This window comes from Centroberyx affinis, unplaced genomic scaffold, assembly GCF_046629955.1.
Source record: "Centroberyx affinis isolate AG114_WGS23_722 - 3 ecotype Tasmania unplaced genomic scaffold, CSIRO-AGI_Caff_v1 ptg002314l_1, whole genome shotgun sequence".
Taxonomy (NCBI): Eukaryota; Metazoa; Chordata; class Actinopteri; order Beryciformes; family Berycidae; genus Centroberyx; species Centroberyx affinis.
Genome location: NW_027280585.1, coordinates 42501 through 62030, shown reverse-complemented (window position 1 = coordinate 62030; position 19530 = coordinate 42501). Strand labels below are relative to the sequence as shown.

Sequence of the window (19530 nt, the reverse complement as noted above, 5' to 3'; positions counted from 1 at the left end):
CCACTGGAGACTTTATCTCTTAAAAGCGACTAGCAACAAATCAAGCTACTTTTCTGGACCATCTGGAACAATGTTCATGTTCTGACTCCCAAAGCATTTGGCAACAAATTAGTTTGGTTGATGCCGATGCATGTAAATTTGCACTGATTGCTTGACTGTTCCAAAGAAGTCTGACAGACAGGTACCTGTATCCCTCTCTCAGCTAGCTTCTTGCAGACAGACAGACAGGTACTTGTATCCCTCTCTCGGCTAGCTTCCAGCAGACAGACAGACAGGTACCTGTATCCCTCTCTCGGCTAGCTTCTTGCAGACAGACAGACAGACAGGTACCTGTATCCCTCTCTCGGCTAGCTTCCTGCAGACTGTAGCAACATCTCTGACGTCGGTGGGGAATCTCTGCAGACAGTGGTCCAGAGTGCAGCTCTCTGTCGCCCCCTCCTGGACTCGAACCCACAGTGCCGTCACTGCACTCTCCGACACGTTCTCCACTTCACCATACAGCACTGGTACACGCAGTATGGCCGCTCCTACACACACACACACATAAAGACAGACATCTTGGTAAGTAAGTAAAGCTTTATTTAAATAACACTTTTTAAAACACACAGGACAAAGTACTGCAGTTACAAGATTTTATTAGAGTCAACCTTAAGGGTCAATGGACTTTACCCACTATGTCACCTATGGAACAATTGTGCCATGCTGACCAACCATTGTTTAAAACCATCTCTAGAATTTATGAGGCTCTTATGTCTTGTCTGTCACTGCCTGAGCCAGATAAATCTAGACTCAGGTGGGAGAGAGACTTGGGAATTAGTCTGGATGGGGGATTATGGAGTGATTTATGTAGGGATGGTGTCACTTCCATTTTAAATTCAAGATATAGATTGATTCAATTTAACTTTCTACATCTGCTCTACATCACTCCGACTAGATTGCACACATACAATTCTAATATCTCGTCCCTTTGCTTTAGGTGTGGTTGGATGAAGGAACATTCCTTCATTCCAGTTGGCTGTGCCCTAAGCTTCAGAGTTTTTGGCAAGGTGTTTGCTATACCCTATTCAAGACTCATAGGGTTTCCTTCCCAAAGGACCCACAGATTTGCTTATCGGGTAACCTCACTAAGACTAATCTCAGGAGCAGCCATGCTATAAAACTCACAGAAGTTTTATTAGCTATTGCCAAAAAATGTATTGCATTAAAACGGAAGTCAGACACTCCCTTGCCAATTGGAATGTGGCTTTCTGAAATCTTTAGCTGCATACCCCTAGAGAAGATAAGATACAGGCTGAGAAATAAAGCCAAACTTTTTATAAGATATGGCAACCCTTTATTGAATATATGGAGAACCTTCCATCAGATCAGATGGATTTAATCTCTGTATGATTCTTTTTTCCTTATGTACTTTGCCAAAAGTGTGTAACGGTAATGCATTACCATGTTTCTCTCACTTTTGTTTTTTTTTGTTGTCTTCTTTTTGTTTTGTCTAAATTGTTACTGTCTTGTATTGTCTTACATGTCTTGTTAAATTTGAAAAATCAAAAGAAAATATAAAAAACAAAGAACAAACAAATCATTTTGACCAAATCATTCTCGAGTGAAACAGCAATGGTACATACTGGCTCCTCCCACTTCGAGTTTTCATCAAAGCTCACTGAACAAATTTGGCTAGTTGCCTTTCTCCCCACTCGCTCTATTTCAAGCCTAAGCAATGAGACAAGTAGCTCCTGTAAATAATGGAAGTCCATGCTACAGTGAGCCACAGTACCACAGTCAGTGATCGCCATGTAGCTTCACAGAGACATCGAAATCCGCTCTTTGAGGAAGTAGTAGGCTACATTGTTGACTGAGCCATTCATTTGGGTTTTTGAGTTTCAGTTGTATGTAACCCGCATACTGAACACTGGAACTCAACTCAGCAGCGGTACTGAATGCTGGAGTTGCTGCTGGTCGCCGACAGCCTGCAAATCACACTGTGCCTGAGGTGCTTTACCACAAAAGAATTAGTTTCTTTGTAGGGACGATAAGTTGAAAGACATGTTTTCACTGAAAAAATAAACAATATTGTTTGTATTAGTATGACAACCTAGTGTATGTTCTTGTTTTGAGCTGTTGTATAGTTTTGTGACGTGTGCTGACTTGTGGTTTTCCCCTCTGGGCTTGCCGTACTTAGATTCTGCTTTGTTGAACGACTTGTTCAAGTGCCTGGAAAACCTATACTGAAGCATTACCCCCCCCATTCTGGTTGTCCAGGTACAGACAGGTACCTGGACAAAGGTAGACAGACAGCCTCACAGACAGACAAGTACCTCGACAAATAGACAGGTAGACAGACAGCCTCACAGACAGACAAGTACCGGGACAAAGGTAGACAGACAGCCTCACAGACAGACAGGCACCTGGACAAAGGTAGACAGACAGCCTCACAGACAGACAAGTACCGGGACAAAGGTAGACAGACAGCCTCACAGACAGACAGGTACCTGGACAAAGGTAGACAGACAGCCTCACAGACAGACAAGTACCTGGACAAAGGTAGACAGACAGCCTCACAGACAGACAGGTACCTGGACAAAGGTAGACAGACAGCCTCACAGACAGACAGGTACCTGGACAGTGGCGTAGTGTCTCTCTCTCTCCCTCCAGTTTGCTGCGGCCATAAAGGTTCAGGGGGTTTGGAGAGTCGTCTTCTCCGTATGGAGGATTCCTCCCATCAAACACATAGTCAGTACTGATGTAGAGGAAAAACACACCTGACCCAGCTACACACACACACACACACACACACACACACACACATACATACACAACTGATATAAGGCCTTTTCAGCTTCTTTATGACAGCGGCATGTTCAGTTCAACCTTGTTTTTTGTTTCTCCTCTTATGTTGTTAGAGGAGTTCAGGCCCAATTTTGTTTTTCATGCTGTACTCATAAAACTTGTTGCAGAAAACGATGCAGAATGATTCCTATTACATGTACATGTAGTGCCATGGTGGCGCAGTGGTAGCGCTGTCGCCTCACCGCTCCTGGCCTGCCCGAGGAGGAGGACGAGCCAGGATGGGATAAAAGCGGAGAACAAATTTCACGGTGCCATTCAAGCATGTGTGTGTGTGCTGCCGCCGAACACGTGTCATGCACACACGTGTTCGTGTGGTTGTTTGTGACCAAATAAAGACGGGTTTCTCCGTCCCGTTTCTGTTGAATCAGATCAAATGAATGGAATTGTACCAAATTACATTGAATCGCTAACTTGACTTGATATTGAATCAGTCAATGGAAAGAGACACATCCTTGAGAGAGAGAGAGAGAGAGAGAGAGAGAGAGAGAGAGAGAGACCAACCTGCCTCCTTAGCCAGCGTGCCCGTGGCGTGCACATTGAGATTGACAGCTGCCTCTGTGTGTCGCTCGACCACATCAGGTCTCCTCTCTGCTGCACAATGGACGATCACATCAGGCTGAAAGACATATATTTATATGGAGAGAGAGAGAGAGACAGAGAGAGAGAGAGACAGAGAGACAAAGAGACAGAGAGAGACAAAGAGAGACAGAGACAGAGAGAGAGACAGAGAGAGAGTATTAGCCCACCTTGTAGTCCTGCACTAGGTGTACTAACCCACCTTGTAGTCCTGCACTAGGCGTACTAACCCACCTTGTAGTCCTGCACTAGCCCCCTGACAGCATCCTCGTCCGTCAGGTCACAGCGGAGAAGGCGTGGCCGGGCTCGGTGGTACCCAGTACCCAGAACCCACCAGCCGTTGTTCTGGAACTCTCTGTAGACCGCCCGACCCAGAAGACCAGTAGCGCCGGTCACCAGAACCCTCTGACTGGGTATACACACATCCTCCTGACACACACACACACACACACACACACACACACACACACACACTTATTTTACATTTCGGCCATTTTTCTCACTCTTATCCAGAGAGACTCCACTGAAGTCAACAGCAGAATAAGCTTCAATTCCTAGATCACTAATGTACAAGCAACCAACGGTTGTAGCGGTTGCTGGCGGCAGCCAGGGGGTGCCAGTCAGAGTCTCAGTCTGACAAAGAAAATAAGAATACGTGCCCAGCCAGTCAACCGTACAAAGGACCTGGTACGTGCCTATCCCTCAAATGGCCAGTTGCACACAACATATATCGGCAAGCCAAAAAACACACAACACAGCCAAATTCAAAGATCCCCACAGTGTATTGTACAGAAAATGTAAGTGCAACTCCCAACCCAACAACAATTCAATATACAGTGAACAACCTCAACCAACAGCAATTCAATACACAGTGCAATACACAATCAAACACCCATTGAGTCCAGAACCACCCCAACCCACAGTCAGCTCCACAGTCGGGTCAGTCAGAGTCACTGCTCCCGAGTGAACGCTCTCACCAGAGCAAAACAGCTTTGTGCGGGTCTCCGGGAAAACCCCGGCGTTACCTCCGGTTGAGTACTCCGATACGGACGTGACAGCGGCTCCCGGGAATAGTCGGCCAGGGTGATGTGCGGTGGGTTGAAGAATAAATGGCGTGTTCTGGAAGAGAAGGTGGTTCCGGGCTGTACAGATGGTTGGCCTACAAAAATGGCGGACTTTTACTCGCTGCCAGCGGTTGGCAGGCTAACGCGGGACACTGGGGGTGCATTCCATTTGGTAACGATTTCTCCTCGTCTCCTCGCCTCGCGTCTCTTCCTCGACTCCTCGGTCAAAGGTCACGGAGGAAACGAGGAGAAGATGCGAGGAGGCGAGTGAACCTGGCTTGTCAATTGGAACGTCTTCCAGCCGCCATATTGAACTGACGTGTGAAGCGCTGCGTTGAGGCTCCTCCCACACAGGATGACAGCTGTCTAAATTATTCTAAGGCTCATGTTCTATCCACATAAAAACGTTTAACAAAGTTCAGATTAATGTTTAATTCATCTAAATTATGCCAGCCTCTAGTGAGCCTTGTCTACCTCAAAAAAGGTAGAACAAAAAATCCCTAATGCCTAAAAAGCGTTTCTGTTTCTGTTTTTATTCAGTTTTTTTGTGTTGTTCTGTCTGCTGTTTGCTACATTTTAATTTTGTGAAGCACTTTGCAGCACTGATAAGAAAGGTGCTGTACAAATTGTCCAACTTTTATCCTTTATGCGACTTGGATTAGACAACGATCATGTGGCTGTTTGACACTCACTGGCAATGAACCAAAGTGCTTTCTTTTTATTCCTAAATAAATAAATACAATTCCCAAATAACCATAGATCTAGCTGTAAGAGCAAAATGTGCGATTTAAAACAAGGAAATGCTGTTAATGTTTAGTAAGAATTTATTCTCCAGAAAAGAAATTCCATGGCAACACACACAAACACAATTCATAAGCATGATAAGAATGAGAGACACATCAAACAAACAGCAAACCAGCTGGTGATCCAGAGAAGACACAGAAGTGATTCCAGCAAAAGACAAACATGCCGGCCTTTATGATGAAAATATGTGCTGTCATGGCAATGGTCATTACGCACCGTGACCAAGGTTATGAATATGGTGAGAATGGAAACAGAGGTAGGCTACGCCTAAAAGGCAGAGAAATTTGAATTTTATTTATTTTTTTACATTAAAAAAATAAAATAAAACTGTCTCTAATATAGTTGAAAATCGCTCCGTCTGCTGCTCAGCCCGTGCGTCCTCGGTCACTTCCTGGAGAAACCCCAGCAGCTCCCTCTCCTCTTCACCTCTTGGCTGCCGGGGACCCGAGGAAGCCGCGGAGGTCACACATGGGAGCGGGCAGCAGCATCTGATGGCCCCGGTTGCTCGTCAGGGGGACTGGGATCGGGGCTGGATGGGGAGCACAGCGGCTGACTCCGGCTGCTGGTCCACATGAGTCTGTTAAAGCGGGAGGGAGCGCCGACGGCCTCCCGCCGGTAGCCTCATGCATGAGGGAGAACCGGGACCAGCTGCAGCCGTTTGCTCCCCATCCTCAGACCCAGAGCCCGTTGCTGCTGACTTGAGGTCCTATTAGAAAGAGACGCGCATGGTAAAAGAGTCGCATGTGTGCATTTATAGGCTATTTCTATATGTCCTAATGAACGGATTTCATTTAGGCTTATTAGACCATGGAATGTCATTCATATTAATGATAAATCCTATAAAATAACTCCATAGCCTATAAAATTCACGTTACTTGCCCCCCACTCACCCCACTATGCGCTGGAGGATCAGCTGGCCGTCTCCTCTGTCCCTATAATCACATTCAAGCCTTAAAATAATTTACTGATGCCTATTTGGGAAAAGTTTGACATCCTACAACTACAGCAGATCTGTCAGTATATGAACATTTAAGTATACCCCTTCATTAACAAATGTTAGGCTAACATTTAAAACCTCTGCTATTTCTGTTTGAAAAATATATAACAAGTTGGTGCTACTTACTTACCTTGCGAGGCAGTTGGATTCGCGGAATCATCTGGCAAGTCAGGTTAGCTACTTACACCTGTGGATTTTTTTTCTGCCAATGTCCGCACGTATTCTGACGGTATGGAGGCGGGCTTATATCCGCACGTGCCAATAGTTAATTGACTTCACTCATTATTTCCGCATCGAGGATACACCTGAGTATCCTCCGACCACGCCTTATTGGAGGACGGAGGCGAGGAGACTTGAAGGATCCTTCATGTGTCTTTTAACCAATTGGAACATCCTTAATGATGGCGGCTCATTTTTGGATGCCGGGTCAGCGAGGAGACGAGGTCGCGAGGACGGAGGAGGAGACACGAGACAATGCACCCGAGGAGACATGAAGGATCCTTCATGCGTTTTTTGACCAATTGGAACATCCTTCATGATGGCGGCTCATTTTTGGATGCCGAGTCAGCGAGGAGACGAGGCCGCGAGGACGGAGGAGAGGACGCATTTTGGCCAAATGGAATGCACCCTGGGACGGACTGGCCTCTTCCTGCATGTGTCGGTCTGAGTAGGCGCCATTAGCTTTTGAAATCTCCATTGCTCCGTCTATGGGTGTGTGTGTGTGTGACGTGGGGGGTGCGTTCTTAAAGGCGCAGATCGCCACAGTAAGGACTTCAAGGGTCAGCGGTCACATCATCCAGACAATATTGTAATAATAAGAATAATATTAATAACAATTATAAACTTTATAAGTCAACAAAGTCAGGTGAGGTGCTTCACCTAAACAGCAGAGGAGGAAAACAGAAACAACCAAACCTAAAAACAGATAAATATGATAAACACATGATAAAGTAACAATAAATGAGAAAATGATAGCGATCAATCTAAAGACAAATACTAGGTAAAAGCAGGTTTTTAAAAGTATGTTTTTATAAGTGATTGAAAAGAAGACGCTGAAGAAGCGAGCCTGATTTTCCTTCCATTTCAGCTTAAATCTTAAAATCAACAAAGACTGCAGGCAGTCATGAACGGGGCCGGCCTGATACACTGAACGCAGAAGAAAGAACCAAAAGGAAGAACAGGAAAGATGGTGAAGGAATAAAGAAGAAGTCACATAGTATGTGCTATAATCAACACCTTGAAAGATCACGTCACATCGTTGGTGTACCAGTCAGTTATCTGCTGGTTTTCTATCCTCCCAGTCAGTTAACTGCATTCACCTGTTGTTCCAGGTGTAAATCAGTCTCTGTTGGCTGGAATGAAAAGCAGCAGGATCCTGAGGACCAGATTGAGAACCACCATAGGCCAGAATTTAAAATTATCTGAAACATTCAGTTACACATTTTAAAATTCTGATAACTGGCACTTGTTATACAGACAATATGCAAATGTTTTGTTGTTGTTTTCACTAAGACTGAACTTAAGTGAAAGACTGATGCTGTATTTTCCAATAACTATGATTGCATGAAAGCAGTATTCACAATGCTGTCAATGCTGTTTTTGAGTTGAAATTCCGAAATTGGGTCTACTTCATCTACAAAGACTGGAACATTTAAGTTTATGAGTTTAAAAAGATAAAGATAGCTCCATAGCTCCATACTGTAGTGAGTGTCATCTGGCATGGGACTAGACCTGCATGCTTGCTATGCAGATGATACCCAGCTCTATGTTCCACTTAAACCCGGCGAAGCAGGTAACTTACCCCAAATTATGGCTCGTCTCAATGACAATAAATGCTGGATGACACAGAATTTCCTCTGGCTAAATTATGCTAAATCTGAGATCATTTTAATCTGCCCCCCAAATTCCATCAGTTTTTCTCAGTCATCTTGGAAGTTTATCTGCCAACATTAAACATAACGGCAGTAATTTGGGAGTGCTTTTGGATTCTGACCTTTCCTTTGATGGTCAAGTGACAAGACTTGTACAATCATGTTTCCTTCAGCTGAGAAACATCGCTGAAATAAGATCATTTTTATCATACTCAGACCTTGAAAAGGTCATCCACGCTTATTTCTTCTCGGCTTGACTACTGCAATGCTCTTCACTCTGGGATTACCCAGAAAGCCATCTCTCGCCTCCAGCTAATACAGAATGCAGCTGCGAGGCTTTTTTTTTAAAAAAAGATTTATTTTTGGCATTTTATGCTTTATTTGAGAGATATAGTGAGAGAGAAAGACAGGAAGGTATGGGAGAGAGAGCAAGGGGAGGACATGCAGCAAAGGACCGCGGGCCGGATTCGAACCCGGGTCGCTGCGGAAAGGACTGAGCCTTATGGTACGCGCCCTACTCGGTGAGCCACCAGGGCGCCCCGGCTGCGAGGCTTTTAACCAATTCCAAAAGACGAGTCCATATTACTCCCATCCTTGCCTCACTTCACTGGTTGCCTGTGAGTTTTAGGATTGATTTTAAGATTTTGCTGATGACTGACTTGTTAGCCCCCTATGTGCCCGAACGCAGCCTGCAATCCTCAGGTTTGGCCCTCCTCAGTGTTCCAAAGTCCTGCCTCATTACGAAAGGTGACCGAGCTTTTGCTGTCAGGGCCCCTCGATTGTGGAAAACTCAGTATCATTTTTTAAATCGCTCCTTAAAACCTACTTTTATGTAAAGGCTTTTTCTTAGTGTGACTGTTATCCCTTCTATTTACTATTTTATATCTTGTTTTATTATTTTATTTTCCCTTTTATCCCTGTCTTATACTTTCACTTCCTTTAAGCTGACTTTTTGGAGTTGGGAGTTTGGAGCTGCTGAGAGGTTATATATATATTTTTTTTCTTTTCTTCTCCGCCGGGGTGGCATTGAATTGGTCGGGAGGTGCAGCTGGGGCGTTGATGGTGTTAGGGACTGCTGTCTCTGTTTCGGGACTCCTCCGTGTGTGGCGGTGGTGGCTTGGTGGACCTCTTGGGATGTTCGGGTGGGGCTTTGCCCCGTGCCTCATGTGGTCCTTGTCGTGGGTGCAGTTGGCTTGTGGAGCCGCGGTTGCTCGATGGAGTTTGGATCGGGTCTTTGGTCCGGCCGGTCCGTCGGAGGCGGTGCTCGTCTCTGCGGACTCGTCGGTCGGTTGTTGTCTTGGGGGACGGGGGCTGTTCCGAGAGCGGAGTTGGCGGGAGGCTGGGGTTTTCTTGCGGCGGTGTGCGCTGCTGTCTTTGTGTGGGGTCTTAGGTTTCTTGGCGTTGTTGCGGGGGGGGTGGCCTTCGCCTCTCAGGGCGGCAGTTAACTGGTGGGTTTGCGGGGGCGGGTGCTGTCTCTGGTGGATTGGCCGGGGCGGTCGCCTGGTCTGGGTCCTGTCGGGCTTTTGTGGGGGCGGCTTGATCGTGGGGCCCGTGGGGGGGGCCCTGCGGGCCGGTCACGCCGGTGTCGGGTGCTGCGGGGGACATGGGGTGGGGCTTCGCCTGGATGTCTCGGGGGCTTGGCGGCTGTGCCTGGAGTCTGCGGGGCTGTCATTGCTGTGCGTGGGGGATTCTTTGATGGGCTACACTATTTCAATTCAATTTCAATTTATTTAAGTGCAGAATCACCATGAAGCATGGTCTCAATACACTTTACAATTAAAAGAATACATAGGACAAAACATACAGCAAGCAAATAAAATAGTTAAAATAAAACCACATTGAAAACATCAATGTTAAAAGGATGTGTGAATATTAAAATGAAACAACCACATTAAAAACATCAAAGTTAAAGGGTGTTTGAATATAAACAATAAAAATTTAAATAAAATAACCACATTAAAAACATCAACATTAAAAGGATGTCTGAAAAGGTGATGGACCTGACTAAGTTGTAATTCTAGGGCAGGCTGTAATGAAGCGACTAAAGGTGGGTTTTCAGTCTTGATTTAAAGATTTCAACTGAGCTTGCTTCTTTAACATGTAATGGAAGTCCATTCCACAGGTAAGGGGCACGGTAAGCAAATGCTCTGAAGCCAAATGATTTTTTGTTAGCTGAGGGAATGCCCAGGAGACCAGCATTGAGAGAGCAAAGAGGGCATGCCGGTATATATGGTAAAATTAGCTCAGCTAAGTAAGGTAGTGCAAGTCCATGCAAGGCCTTATAAGTTAAAAGAAGAACCTTAAAATCAGCTCTAGCTTGCACTGGTAACCAGTGAAGTGAGGCCAGAATGGGTGTTATATGATCAAATTTTTTAGTCTTTGTCAAGATTCTAACTGCAGCATTCTGAACAAGCTGAAGACTTCTAGTAGCACAACTAGGAAGACCAGAGAGAAGGGCATTACAGTAATCAAGTCTGGAAGATACGAATGCATGGATTACAGTTTCGGCATCACGCAGTGATAAAATAGGTCGGATTTTAGCAATATTACGAAGATGAAAAAACGCTGTCTTGATAATAGCCTTGATATGTGACTGGAATGTCAGACGAGAATCAAAAATCACTCCAAGGTTTTTGATGGTTGAGTTTTCAAATTTAATACAGTCATCAATGTTAACACTCAAATTTGCAAACAAATGCCCATATTTGGCTGGTCTAACAACTAATAACTCTGTTTTATCAGCATTTAACTGCAGAAAGTTCAAACCCATCCATTTTTTTTTTATTTCTGATAGACATGCCTCTAATTTTAGGAGTTGGGAGAGGTCATTTGGCTTTACAGGTACATATAGCTGAGTATCATCAGCATAGCAATGAAAATTAACACTATTTGCAAATTATGTCACCGAGGGGAAGCATATAGATAGAAAAGAGCATAGGGCCAAGGACCAATCCCTGGGGTACACCAGACTTTACTTCGGAAAATTCAGAGATTGCATTATTGTAACTTACACGATGAGTTCTATTTGATAAATATGAATGAAACCATGAAAGCACCGTCCCCTGGATACCAATATGCTTCTCCAAGCGGTTTAGAAGTATGCACTACAGTTAGACTACAGTATAACTATATAAACACTACAGTCAGACTACAGTATAACTATATAGACACTGCAGTCAGACTACAGTATAACTATATAAACACTACAGTCAGGCTACAGTAGAACTATAAACACTACAGTCAGACTACAGTATAACTATATAAACACTACAGTCAGACTACAGTATAACTATATAAACACTACAGTCAGGCTACTGTAGAACTATAAACACTACAGTCAGACTACAGTATAACTATATAGACACTGCAGTCAGACTACAGTATAACTATATAAACACTACAGTCAGGCTACAGTAGAACTATAAACCCTACAGTCAGACTACAGTATAACTATATAAACACTACAGTCAGACTACAGTATAACTATAAACACTACAGTCAGACTACAGTATAAACACTACAGTCAGACTACAGTATAACTATAAACACTACAGTCAGACTACAGTAGAAACACTACAGTCAGACTACAGTATAAACACTACAGTCAGACTACAGTATAAACACTACAGTCAGACTACAGTATAAACACTACAGTCAGACAACAGTAGAAACACTACAGTCAGACAACAGTATAACTATATAAACACTACAGTCAGACTACAGTAGAAACACTACAGTCAGACTACAGTATAACTATAGAAACACTACAGTCAGACTACAGTATAACTATAGAAACACTACAGTCAGACTACAGTATAACTATATAAACACTACAGACTACAGTATAACTATATAAACACTACAGTTACACTACAGTATAACTATACAAACACTACAGTCAGACTACAGTGTAACTATATGAACACTAGTTAGACTACAGTGTAACTATATAAACACTACAGTTACACTACAGTGTAACTATATAAACACTACAGTTACACTACAGTATAACTATACAAACACTACAGTTACACTACAGTTACACTACAGTATAACTATATAAACACTACAGTCAGACTACAGTATAACTATATAAACACTACAGTCAGACTACAGTATAACTATATAAACACTACAGTCAGACTACAGTATAACTATATAAACACTACAGTTAGACTACAGTGTAACTATATGAACACTAGTTAGACTACAGTATAACTATACAAACACTAGTTACTACAGTATAACCAGCACTGCCTGGCCGTCTGATAAATTAAGACATTTTCTTCCCGTTTCCTTTCCTAAATATTTTAAGGTTAACCAACTTTACCTCCACCAGCTGCACGTGTCCTGGGCTGAAATTAATCCTCAACTCTTTGTCTTTACGGTTCATATCTTGTCGGATTTACCAGATTTATCTATCTAACGTTAAGTTTCTTCATTCTCCAGATAAATTTCTAATTTTCTGATGCGCAGTTTGGTTTTCTCCACTTCCCCTTCCGCACTCACTCTGATCAGCTGTTTGCCGTAAAGCGTTGAGAAGCGTCGCGGTGATGCTAGTTAGCTAAACAGACTATCTGACTGGCAGATTAATTCAGAATATAGAACTAGATTGGAAATAGCGATGAGCGAGATGTATGCTGAATTTGGGACCCGCTTCACCCCCCCCCACACACACACACAAAACCATTTCCAACGACACTCCTACAGAACTAAATTAGCTGCTAGCTACCGACAGCAGATATTTAAATCCTGCACATAATAAGAAACAGCAAGTTGTATCTTTCCTTTCATTAAGTTACAAACAAATACTCTGACCTCACCTCACAATCTCCATATTCAAATCCAGGCATTTGTTCTGAGATGAGCTGAGAGAAAAGTAGAAACCGGTATGCTGACAGACTCAGTTTAGACTCAGTCAAGCTAACCACAACAAGAAACACTGCTTCCGGTCAGGACGTTCAAAATAAAAGCCTTACGGAGAAACATCTGTTGCAATGTTCCTTGATGGATAAAAACTACCAATGTGATAACAGAAAATATATTGAAGGAAGAATCTGTGGTAAATTATTATATCTTTTTTAATTTTGTTTTTATTTTACCTTTATTGGTAAAAAAAAAAAAAATTAAATCTGTATATGCTCCCACTCGCACGTCATACAGAAACACAAAATAAACTACCATAATTATGCAGATGATTCACAACTGTACATATCCCTATCTCACGATGACCTAGATCCCATACATTCCCTAACTCAGTGTATTGATGATATTAATCTATGGATGTCACAGAACTTTTTACAACTGAACAAAGATAAAACAGAAATACTCATCTTTGGTGCAAAGGCTCAGAGACAGAAAATTGCAGCTCATCTCAGTTCTCTGTCTCTGGAGAGCAAAAGTGAAGCTAGAAATTTAGGTGTAATCATAGACGGCGATCTAAATTTTCAGAGCCATATCAATCAACTCACAAGATCAGCCTTCTACCATCTAAAAATCATTTCAAAACTGAGGGGCTTTCTATCAAAATCAGACTCTGAGAAATTTATTCATGCATTTATAACAAGTAGACTAGACTACTGTAATGGTCTTTTCACCGGCCTCCCAAAATCAGCTGTGCGGCGACTACAGTTAATTCAAAATGCAGCTGCACGCGTTCTCACCGGAACTAAAAAGTCTGAACACATTACGCCGGTTCTTAGATCCCTGCATTGGCTCCCTGTCAAAACTAGAATCGATTTTAAAATTCTACTACTTGTTTACAAAGCTCTAAATGGCCTTGCACCTCAGTATATAACAGACATGCTAATTAGATACAAACCAGCAAGAACTCTCAGGTCCACAGGCAGCGGTCTTTTAACCGTCCCTCGTACTAACTCCAAAGCAGGGGATGCTGCCTTTTGTATTTATGCCCCAAGTAGATGGAACGCCCTGCCTGAGGACCTGAGAGAGGCCCCCACACTGAACACCTTTAAAACCAGGTTAAAAACCTTACTTTTCACAACAATCTATGGCTAAGTTCTTAATGTGTATGTGTGTGTGTGTGTGTGTGTGTGTGTGTGTGTGTGTGTGAGTCTGTGTGTGTGTGTTTTGTATATTTTGACATTGGCATATTCTGCACTGATTCTTGTGTAACTGCACTAACACTTGTTGATGCATATTGCATATGCATACTGTATTGTCTTTTTATGTAAAGCACATTGTGTTGCCCTGTGTATGAAATGCGCTGTATAAATAAAATATGAATTGACTTGACTTTATTGAACCAGGTAAAGTGTCATTGTGTGATTGCTGACTCAGCAATCACACAATGAGACCGACCACCTAATGCCTGGAAATAAGAATATCGCACAAATCACAAACCTACTCCTGTAATCCATCAACAGGCTGCAATGGCTCACAATATACAGTATACATATAATTATATAATATATAATATACAGTAAACATAATAATATAATATATAATATACAGTGTAGCGGTGCAAACTACCTACCTCATGGATAAAGACTAACAGGCAAAAATGTTCAGTCCTGGTTGTGTGAGAGGGTCGGGGGGGGGGCGGAGGCACTTATCCACACGCTAATGTACACGCAAAGCTTATCCACACGCTAATGTACACGCAAAGCTTATCCACACGCTTAGCAACACGCATGTAATCCGACACGAGTTTTCTCACTGTGCCTCCACCAGGCTCAGCACAGCTGCATCTCCACTGTGTCAGAGTTAGGGAAACACTTCTGCTCCTCATGACCTATCCACCCCCCAGACACACACACACACACACACACACACACACACACACACACACACACACACACACACACACACACACACACACACACACACACACACACACACACACACACACACACACACACACTGCTGTCTCCCTTACTGTAGAAAGAGAATTCAACACTAATCCAGATTTTAGATGTTTGACTGTTCAGCATCACAAATATTCAAGAAGAGTCAATACTCAATATTAATCAATCACCTTTTATTGTCTTCAGCAACATAATGGCAGACAGAATATTCACTAAATCCCTGTTGTTGTTATCTGTTGTTGTTGATGTTGTTGTTGATGTCTGTTGTTGTTGTTATCTGTTGTTGTTGTTGTTGTTGTTGTTATCTGTTGTTGTTGTTGTTGTTGTTATCTGTTGTTGTTGTTGGGGCTCTGGACAAAGTTGATGGAGTAGGATCCGGTGTCGGAGTCCTGGTTGACCTGGAAGTTGTTGGTTGAAAGGCCAAAAGGTCGCAGGAACATGTTGCCGAGGTCCTTCAGTTTACCTACAGCAACACAGGAGGGACAAACTTAGACTCAGAGGTCAGAGGTCAGAGGTCAGCCGCTAACTAAAACAAACTTTATTATAAACACTCAAACACATAAAAACACAAAAAAATGTTTTAACTGGCTGGTACTGTAGTACTGTGTTAAAGTACTGTAGTACTATGTTACGGTACTGTAGTACTGTGTTAAAGTACTGTAGTACTATGTTACAGTACTGTAGTACTGTGTTAAAGTCAGTGGTGGATTGTAACCAAGTGCATTTACTCAAGTACTGTACTTAAGTACAATTTAGAGGTACTTGTACTTTACTTGAGTATTTCCATTTGATGCTACTTTATACTTCTACTCCACTACATTTCAGAGGGAAATATTGTACTTTTTACTCCACTACCTTTATTTGACAGCTTTAGTCACTAGTTACTATGCAGATTTAGATTATTAATACAAATTATAAATCAACTAATAAATGATGATATATTTTTATAGGTTAAGCTACCCAGCAGTATATAAAGTAATTAAAATTAGCTCCACCTTTACCAGCTGCAACATTAAAGTGATGAACACATTAATGCATCAATAATTATAGTCCAATAACATGATATATATGATTCTGAAATGGGCCATTCTGCATAATGAGAACTTTTACTTTTGCTACTTTAAGTTTATTTTGATGCTAATACTGTTGTACTTTGACTTAAGTAAGATTTTGAATGCAGGAATTTTACTTATAACAAAGTATTTTTACACTGTGGTATTGCTACTTTTACTTAAGTCAAAGATCTGAATACGTCTTCCACCACTAGTTAAAGTACTGTAGTACTATGTTAAAGTACTGTAGTACTATGTTAAAGGAATCGGTAAAGTTTGTTAGTCCCACAGATCCCCGGAAGAAGTTCATTGCAGCTTTCTGCAAACAGCTGAAGCTGCAGGAGCTTCAGACTGTCTCCTGTCTGTCTTCAGACTTCAGAAAATAACAGAAAATAACCAGAAAATAACAGAAAATAACCAGAAAATAACAGAAGATGTCTCCATGCCGCTCTGCAGCATACTCCAGGTCTCCTGAAGCCAGTGTTGGTTCGGGTTCAAATTTAACCCTAAAAGGACATTTAACCATTAAATGTCTTTTCAAGAGACTTAAAAAACATTTACACAATTATTTAGCTGAAATCGCCACTCTAGCTGTTATTTCAAAATATGTCACATTTGCTCGCACCGGCCTCAATAGGTAAGACTAACTCAAATTAGCAGAAACAAGACTTCCGGTTTGGCAGTTTAGCCTTCAAAATAAAAGCGTGAGATTGAAAATAGGTAGAAATACTGTTTTTAACCAATTACTTTGTATTTAATCGTCAAATCGCCAAGTCAGCACCCATATTAATGTTTGATGTCCACTTTAGTCTCTGTCCAGTATGTATTGTGAATGAATGAACGAAAACAACACGTAACAATTTATCAATTTATTTTGAGCCTTTTGCAGTTTGTTTTTGAGGTGTTGAGATAATCCGGTGTACCAGGAGATGGCAGCGTAATCAAAATTACTTTGAACTAGAGCTCCTGCTAGTGTGTGAAGAATTGAGCTGTCCAGAAAGGTAAGCTTTTCTGGCTAGAAACTTAATTCTTTGATTTATCTTGGTGAGGGCTTTTAAAGCCATATTTTCACCTGATAAAAACCTGTCTAAAATGCACCCAAGATAATTTACATTGTCTTTAGCAATTATATGGAACTCTCCAACTTTAACCGTAAAACCTGGTGACCTTGCTAATTTTATTTTAGAACCAAAAAGAATGGCTTCAGTTTTTCCCAAGTGTAGGGATAATCTGTTATCTGATAGCCATCTACTTACATTTTGAAGTTCCTCACTGAGAGTATTCTCAACCACTGTTTTATCTTTATGTGCTACCAATAAAACAGAATCGTCAGCATATAAAAAAAGATTGCACGAGGCGGCTGCTTTTAAGTCATTTATATATAATAAAAAGAATAGAGGACCCAGGATACTACCCTGTGGCACCCCACATCCCATGATTCTTGACTCTGAAAGGGTCCCATTAATTTCAACCATTTGAATACGATTTGATAGGTATGAATGTACCCACTTCAGGGTCAACCCACTGAAACCCATGGCTCTTAATTTCATTAATAAAATGCTGTGATCTACTGAATCAAATGCTTTCTGCAAATCCAGCATGACCATACCACAAAAGTTCCCTCCATCTACTTCTTTTCTAATAAAGTCTGTTAGATACAGCAAGCATGTTTCAGTAGAATGGGTTTTTCTAAAACCTGATTGCAGCTCATATAAAAGGTTACTTTTTGAAATATATTCATTTATCTGTTCCTGTATAATTCTTTCGATTATCTTTGAAAGAGCACTTAGAATGGATACTGGTCTGTAGTTGCTTGGGTCGCATTTACTTCCTTTTTTATGTAATGGAATTACTCTTGCCATTTTTAGCTCATCTGGAACTTTACCTGACTGAATAGACATATTAATTATATGAGCAATAGAAGGTGTGATCACTTCTGACGCCTCTCTAAGAAATCTTGCCGGTATGTGATCTAAACCTGTGCCTTTAGTAGGATTCAGTTCACTAAGCACAGTGTTTCCCCTAGGATGGAGTTGTAGCAGCGGAGGTGAAGCACGCGCGTGCGGAAAATAATTTTTGCACCCAATTTTTTTGTGCGCTGGTAAAGTGCGCCCCGCCGGGAGGTTTCTATGTGTCTGCCGGCACCAGAAGGGCTCTTGAGACCTAAGTACATACAGTACATTTCTGCACAGTAATGAGCGGGGGAAATGTCTGTCTAGCTTACATATGAGCTGTCTCAAGATTTAGGAAAATGCACTTTTATTGAACATAATAAAAGTATAATATTTAATACAATTATTGACATTTATTGTCAATTATTAATTCTTTCTTCTCTTGATCAGCCAATCTTTTAAACTCATCTGAAAATTCAAACATGTGATTTGACAAATAAGCTATTAGTTTATGTGTGACCCATATCACCCACTGGGTGACCGTTTACATCCACTGGGTGTTAGCTAGCGGCTAGCTAGCTGTCATTCATTCTTCTAATTATTCATTCTTAACTGTCCTTTTTTCCAGAATTAACTTGCATCACCACACTGTTGTATTATCAAACAGTGTTAATTTACTTTAATGTAATGACATTTTCAATGATAAAATAACTTACATTTATGACGTTTCTTTAAGGGAATCCTATCCAAATAATATGTAACGTTAATATCTCTGGAGGGAATCTGTCAGCTGTCTTTGAGATTGACAGCTTGGCCCTCGTGCAGAGTAAGGCCCGCCTCCAGGAAGAAGAAAACAATCGGTGCATGAGGAATACCTTCTATCTTTGTATCAAGATGGATCTTCCAAATGTTGTTTATTTCACAGATGTGTGTTTCCTTGCGTATTCCTATCAAATGATTGCGTTTGCTGTAACGTTTCTGTGCGATACGTGAAGTTGCAGGAGCTTTGGCGAATGGTAATCCTGAATCGGTGATCAGCATTGCTTGCTTCAATTAGATGCGTTTACATGGAGCCTTTTAATCAGAATAGTAGCCCAATCAGAATAAAAATGCCTCTTATAAACTCAATCAGAATAAACTGCCGATCCGAATGAAATTTCATTCCGTTTGAGAGGGGGGGTTTAACCCTTTCATAATCCGGTCAATGGATAAAATTTCACTCATTCCGATCACTTTCTTTATCTCGCCTCCTTCTGCACACGCTCGCGCATTTAACGTAAGTAACGTCAATAACGTTTCCCTTTTTTCCGGGAGGATTCGAATGGATGTGCTTGTTATGAACCCCGGGGCGCTCAGGCTTGATGTGGGCGGTGCAGCCCGTTTTTATATCAAGTCCTGATTCCGCCTCTCCGGGCCAGTTTCGGTTTACAGCGGTGAAAATTACAAACGGACCCAATCATTGCGGGGGCAAAACAAAACGTCTTTTCTGACACTTATGGAGTCGTATGTTTTGATAAAACTGTTGCTTCATCAGAAAGAACAGCAGGAAAGAAATAACTGACGCAGATCCATCTTTTAAAAATGCAAACCCATGTTAGAGTGC

The 19530-nt window shown here is 41.9% G+C and overlaps 2 protein-coding genes across 3 annotated transcripts in view; both read right to left on the bottom strand.

Annotated features, from left to right (window-relative positions):
• Positions 1 to 234: 234 nt before the first annotated feature.
• On the bottom strand, positions 235 to 13078 carry mat2b (methionine adenosyltransferase 2 non-catalytic beta subunit methionine). 2 transcript variants are annotated; one of them, XM_071533058.1, is made up of 5 exons: positions 12980 to 13078; positions 3655 to 3849; positions 3346 to 3460; positions 2613 to 2765; positions 235 to 527 (listed from the first exon to the last, which is right to left on the bottom strand). In XM_071533058.1, exons 1-5 carry the CDS (start codon positions 13007 to 13009, stop codon positions 250 to 252), a joined length of 771 nt encoding a protein of 256 aa, XP_071389159.1. In that variant the 5' UTR covers positions 13010 to 13078; the 3' UTR covers positions 235 to 249. The 2 variants fall into 2 exon arrangements, with proteins under 2 accessions (XP_071389159.1, XP_071389158.1); XM_071533057.1 differs by lacking the exon at positions 12980 to 13078 and adding an exon at positions 12487 to 12655.
• A 2072-nt stretch (positions 13079 to 15150) lies between these two features.
• The window catches only part of ttc1 (tetratricopeptide repeat domain 1), a 33955-nt gene continuing 29575 nt past the window's right edge, over positions 15151 to 19530 (bottom strand). The window contains 1 exon segment of the mRNA XM_071533056.1: positions 15151 to 15446. Coding sequence (XP_071389157.1) covers positions 15310 to 15446 — 137 coding nt within the window. The 3' untranslated portion in view covers positions 15151 to 15309.